At 32.3% G+C, this 6,000-nt stretch overlaps 1 protein-coding gene across 1 annotated transcript; it reads right to left on the bottom strand.

The window, feature by feature from the left end:
• Window positions 1-287: 287 nt before the first annotated feature.
• Window positions 288-2,200, bottom strand: LOC137814105 (3,9-dihydroxypterocarpan 6A-monooxygenase-like). Its single transcript, XM_068616676.1, has 2 exons — window positions 1,189-2,200; window positions 288-1,075 (listed from the first exon to the last, which is right to left on the bottom strand). The coding sequence occupies exons 1-2, from the start codon at window positions 2,092-2,094 to the stop codon at window positions 467-469; spliced, it is 1,515 nt and encodes a 504-aa protein (XP_068472777.1). The 5' UTR covers window positions 2,095-2,200; the 3' UTR covers window positions 288-466.
• Between the last annotated feature and the right edge of the window lie 3,800 nt (window positions 2,201-6,000).

The following is a 6,000-nucleotide window of genomic DNA, read 5'->3' as shown; positions in this document are numbered from 1 at the left end:
AAAATATTAAAAAATGGACAAATTACAGATACAGAACCGTTAATTATATACTCAATGTCATTCTTATTTGTATTTGGAAAAATTGAATAACATTTATCATCCCGTACCCATGTTTGATAAAAGAAATTGAATAATATTATATGGTGATTTGCATAATGAATAATTAAAACGAATATTCTTTTTTATTTGTCCTTTTAGTTGGTTAATTAATTAATTACTTCATTATTTAATCGCGCGATCTTTTTTTCGTTTGGCAGCTTTCCCAACTTATTCTGAAGACAGCACAATGCACAATGAGACACCTCATTATTTGGCAGAAACTATAAATATGTTTAAAAAATCACAGTTACATGACAACAGTGGTAACAAACAACAGGAATTGTGAATGAGTAGATGATGAACCTAAAAACAACATAATAGTAGATGATAGAACAGTAGTTTTGATAGACATAACAGCAGTGTAGAATTAAAAAGGATTAAAACGAGTGACAGGGTAACAAACAAGTGGTTTTGCCAATCCTGTAGAAAATGATGATCCTTCTTCCAAACAAACCCTCTCTCCCCCTTTCGTCTTCCATTCAAAACATTGGATCAGTGATGCAACTGTCCCTTGTATAACCGTTAGGGCAAGTGAAGATCCAGGACATCCCCTCCTCCCAGATCCAAATGGAAGGTACCTGAAATCACCACCCTTCATCTCATCACTGTCGTCCAACAAGAACCTTTCTGGTATAAACTCCTCTGGATTCGCCCACGCTTCTGGGTCCCGCATGATGGCGTACACATTGATCAGTGTCCGTGTCTGGCTCTTTATATCATACCCGTTGATGGTGCAGTCCTCTGCCGATTCTCTAAGAGCGAATGGTGCCGTTGGGTGGAGTCTTAGCACTTCCTTCACAACAGCTTGGAGATAAGGTAGATTTGGAAGGTCTGATTCAGTAACCAACCTGCTAGAACCCACCACTGCATCAATCTCTTCCCTCACCTTCGTCAACACTCCTGGGTTGTTCATGATTTCTGCCATGGCCCATTGGGACGCTGTTGAAGACGTGTCTGTTCCCGCTAGGAAAATATCCTTGCAACACACCACAAAAACTATAATACTTTTCTACTCTACTCCGTTCTAAAAATGTGAAACTTTTTTACATAAAAAACAGTGAATATCCAAGGCAAAAGATAAGAACTTACCAGGAAGAAGGCCTTGATATCATTCCTTGTTAACCTCATCTCAGCATTTGGATCTTTGTGGACTCGCAATAGAATATCCATCATGTCCCCTCTTTCGGAGTTGTTCGCTTCATGTTCCTGTAAGATGCGCTCCAAAATCCCGTCGAATTTACCAACTATTCTGACAAGCTTCTTCCCATACCCAAACAAGTCAAACTTTCCCAAAGGTCCCAACACCTCACCCATGCTCAACTTTGCTCCCATGTGCATAAACTCCGTCACCAGGCCAATAATATCCTCACCATCATTAACGTCGTCCAAACAACAGGTCGTACTCATGGCCATCCGACACAGGACATTGTTGGTCAAAGCAGCAAGATCACGGTTCAAATTCGTTTCCCTGCCTTCAGAGGAACACTCCAGGAGAGATTTCAAGAGCTTCTCTATCTCCTGCTGCCGGATGTGCCGTAAGCGCCCAAGCTGCGTGGTGGAGAGAAGTTGAGTAACGCAAAGCTTTTTGATGAAGCGCCAATAAGGGCCATATGGGGCAGTGACGAAATCAGAGCCTTTGTACGAGTAGTTCTCTGAGGATCCAAACTGGGGTCGGTAACAGAAATTGAGGTCATGTGTTTTCATGACTTCTTTGGCGACTTGGGCGTTGGAGACAACTACGCATGTTGAGGCACCTAAACGGAGCTGAATGAGAGGGCCATAACGGCGAGCCAGAGCTTGGAATGATTTCGGTACAACGGAACCCACAAGGTGGAGATGACCGATAATGGGAAGCGATGGTGGAGATGGTGGAGCTCCAACACTGCCATTTTTTGTTTGTAAAATGCCAAGGGACTTCAAAAGTAGAGTGAAAAGAATGAAAGCTAAGGAGAAGGAGAAGATGTAACCCAAAAGGGTTGCACCAGCAGCATCCATTGATGAGTTTTTGGTCACTCTATCTGCTTTTTTTTCTTGGAGTTCAAACTATTACAAGTTCCACAACACTACCATTGTGGGTCTTAGTGACACACTAATCTCCTATGCATTTATATAAGTAGTTTGGGATTAAATAAATGTAAAAATATTTTATCCCTACATAATACTAGCTATATTTTACCTTTATAAATATGAAATTAAATTCCTTAATGTTATTTTATATTTGGAATCACACCATTGATAGCAATATTTCAACCAATTTGATTAAAAACTAAGGTTGTCAAACCAAAACAGACATCAAATAGTCCCAAACCTTCTCAATTATGAATGTGGTCCTATGAAAAGTGGTCCTTTGTGAATAGTAAACTATACATATATATATATATATATATATATATACCTGTATTTGTACTATATAGCTTATATTAAATGTTACATTATTTAATAGTTTTAATCGCATTATAATTTTTAAAAACTTACAATTAATTAAATTTAAAGTTCTTTTAATATAGATTGTATCTACACAATTTTATATTAATTTATTATCTCTTTTTAATAACACAGAGTATATTTTAAAATATATTAAAATATAATTTTTTTAATAATTTTATTATTATGTTTAAATTTTAATATTTTATATGAATGGATGAAAAAATTATATAAAATTATTAATTGATAAAGGTACATTTTATACTCAATATATTTTAGCGCAATAAAAATTATGATGGGAGGAGAGAATGTTAATATATACAATTATATTATATTTTTTTTATACATAACCACTTTTTTAAACAAAGAACAAAACAAATTGAGAATTAAAGCACTTAACACTAGAACTTAAATTATTAAGGAGTCCCAACCAAAGGAACTTGATCTGCACATAAACCAGCAAAAGAAGAAACTCCTGGAATTAGCAACCTACTGAACAGCTACTGAAAAGATGTGAAAAAAGAACTCCCTCCCATCCCTTTTCATCATGACAAAGATAGCTGCATTTTGATAACATCAGAATTTGCCAAAGAAAACCCCCGGTCTCTGCAGCCAGACAGCTTCCATGTCCTCTTACTTCTTCCTTCAATAATATATTTCAATAATAAAAAACACTCATTTTATTTCAATAATATCTTTATCTTTATTTTCTCTTCCTTGTTTTATATTATGGGAAATACTTTCTTTTAAGAAAATAAAATATATTTTAGTTAGTATTTTGAAATGTTAAAAGAGATTAAAAAATACTACAAAAAAAATTGTTTTTAATGGAATTACTTTTTGCATTTTCGACGGTTTTAACCTTTGTTAAGTACGTTATCTATGGTTTGCTTTTCTTCTGATAGATCCAGCATCGCCTACGGATTACCAACGGTTTTTACGAACTCCTAGAAAATAATTACTTTTCAGCAGTTTGGAAATCCCCGTTACTCCCGACGATTTGGAAACTCCCGTTATTTCTGTTGGTTTTGAAAATCCCCGTTATTCTCGATGGTTTTCAAGCTCCCATTATTACCGGCAGTTTTCAAACCCTCCATTACTTCTAAGAGGTGTATATATAAAAAATTAGATGATAAATAATAAAAATGTTGAACCAAAATAGTCCAACAATTTTCTCAGACCCTTTGTTCTTCTTCTACCACCTAACATTAATACATTACTACCCTTCAACTTTTTTTTATTTACTTTTCAAGGTTTCATAATACTATATAGGTATAATTTCGTATTAATACCAAATAATTATATTGATATAAGAAATACATATTACTTATTAAATCATTCATCTTATTCATTAAGATCCATTTAGTTATTGATGTTGGAATAATAAACATAAATATTTAGGTTTGATTCTTATTATAAAAAAGTAAATTTATTATATTGATAACTTTTATCAAACAAAATTTATGAAAATAAACAATGCTATCATTTAAAAAAATTTAGATAATGTTTTTTTTTAGCTAATGCAGATTTACTTATATCTAAGATAGAACCTATTCTACATTGATATTCTACATTGACTAGAATTCTAATACAATTATGAATATAGGTATGGGTATTTCATTGTCTAAGGAGTTGCACTCAATTAATATTAGTCTAGGAAAGCAAATAGTCTTTGCTAAAGCTTGTTTGGATAAATTTTTCTGTAAACACTTAAGAGAGACAAAAATTAAAAAAAAATGCAATAAGATTTTTAATAAGCTAAGACTACCTTATGCAAAAATAAAAAATAAATAAACAAAAACTTTTAGACAAGTTAATATAAAAACAAAAAACTTGTGGAGAAGTTTATTCAAATAAATCAAAAGTTTGTACATATGGATGATAGGCAAAATCTACGAACTACATTCTCTCAAACAATATTGTAAAATAGTCCTTATATTAGCACTATATTCTCATTATTGAATAATAAAATCAATATTTTCTCCTTCTAAATTCAACTATCCAACATCTATTATGTTGAAAAAAAGGAGTGACATATAAGTTACAACTAAAAAAATCAAACTTGAATCCTTTCAAACTGAGGTGTACCAACATTATTTAGTAATTCAATTGGTACTTCTTGACCTCCCTTCTTAAAAAGAGTTTGAGTCTGGACCACAATTACAATATCTATATCATAACAAATTATGAAACTTCAAAAGTCCATTCATATGATAAATTATAAAATTTCCAAACCAAAAAAAGAACATATGATAAACTCTATATCCATTACATTTTTTAATGGATCTAGTGCAGCTCATGTGTCATAAAGAATTAATAATTCTCTCAGCTCAAGAAATGTCTGCAAGACAATGAATCTTTTTTGACAAACCAAAAATTGAAACTATATCAAGAATGTTATAGTTCAATTATCAATTTTTTCACTTTTAGCAACAGCAAATGAATCAATTCGAAATCTATTGAATTTTAATTAATGAAATTATATACCAAAAAATGAAGAATCACATCAGAAAAAGGAAGAGAGCTAACAACAATATTAATTGGAAAAAAAAATACTTCACCAAAAACAAGGGAGATAGAACAAATGACAATTTTTATTCAAATATATATAATCTCATATTTAAAAAAAATACTAAATATTCCCACTAACTCAAATAAAAAACATAAATAACAACTTAACCTAATAAAGTTTTTCATTATAGAACATTAACTCAACAAGTAATCAAAACAAGTGTAGCAAATATTATAAATATTATATTGCACAACACTGAACACAAAAAAATTTAAAAATATCAATGCAAAAGGTGTTCTAGAAGCATTCACGTGAGCATCCCCAAATCATTTTTGTAGCTCTCCTAATAAAGTCCTGCCCTTTTTCACTTTAACCAAGCTGAACATATATATGCCCAAGTGCCTATAAGAAAAGACAACATATCAACACAACAATGTGAGAGAAGGAAAAAAGAACATCCAATGACAGATAAAAAGAGATGATCTAGTTGTTCTAACAGCTTTCAGTTCATATACAAACTTAATCATCAATTTCTTTTGTACTCTAGTCTACAACTTTCTTTTACATTGATTACCCTGTGCTATCATTCAATACAGAACATGCAATATGTAAACAGACACACAGATGTGTAAACTCACAAAAAACATAGTCCTAAAAGGTTATGAAGCTTAATACAGGTGTTAGGTTACAGGTAAAAGTCTTAGGCTCATTCCTTGATAAAACAAAATTAAAAGGAGTGAGAAAAATATTACCTTACTTGTTTCTGATTTTGATCAAAGTGCCGGTGCAAGTGTTTAGGTGAATTTGCATAAGTGGAGGCATAGCTGTCAGAAGAAGTGCCAGGTTCGTTTGCAAGCTGTATATTGTTTCCAATCAAGCCCTATCCACTATTTATAGCACCATTTGAGTTTGTAAATGGCTTCTGTAGTAAACCAGATCTCAGTCCAATACCCATTTGACTGTTG

Source organism: Phaseolus vulgaris, chromosome 1, assembly GCF_000499845.2.
Source record: "Phaseolus vulgaris cultivar G19833 chromosome 1, P. vulgaris v2.0, whole genome shotgun sequence".
NCBI classification, from domain to species: domain Eukaryota; kingdom Viridiplantae; phylum Streptophyta; class Magnoliopsida; order Fabales; family Fabaceae; genus Phaseolus; species Phaseolus vulgaris.
The sequence above is the reverse complement of the archived record's forward strand: the minus strand, read 5'-3'. Positions and strand labels throughout refer to the sequence as shown.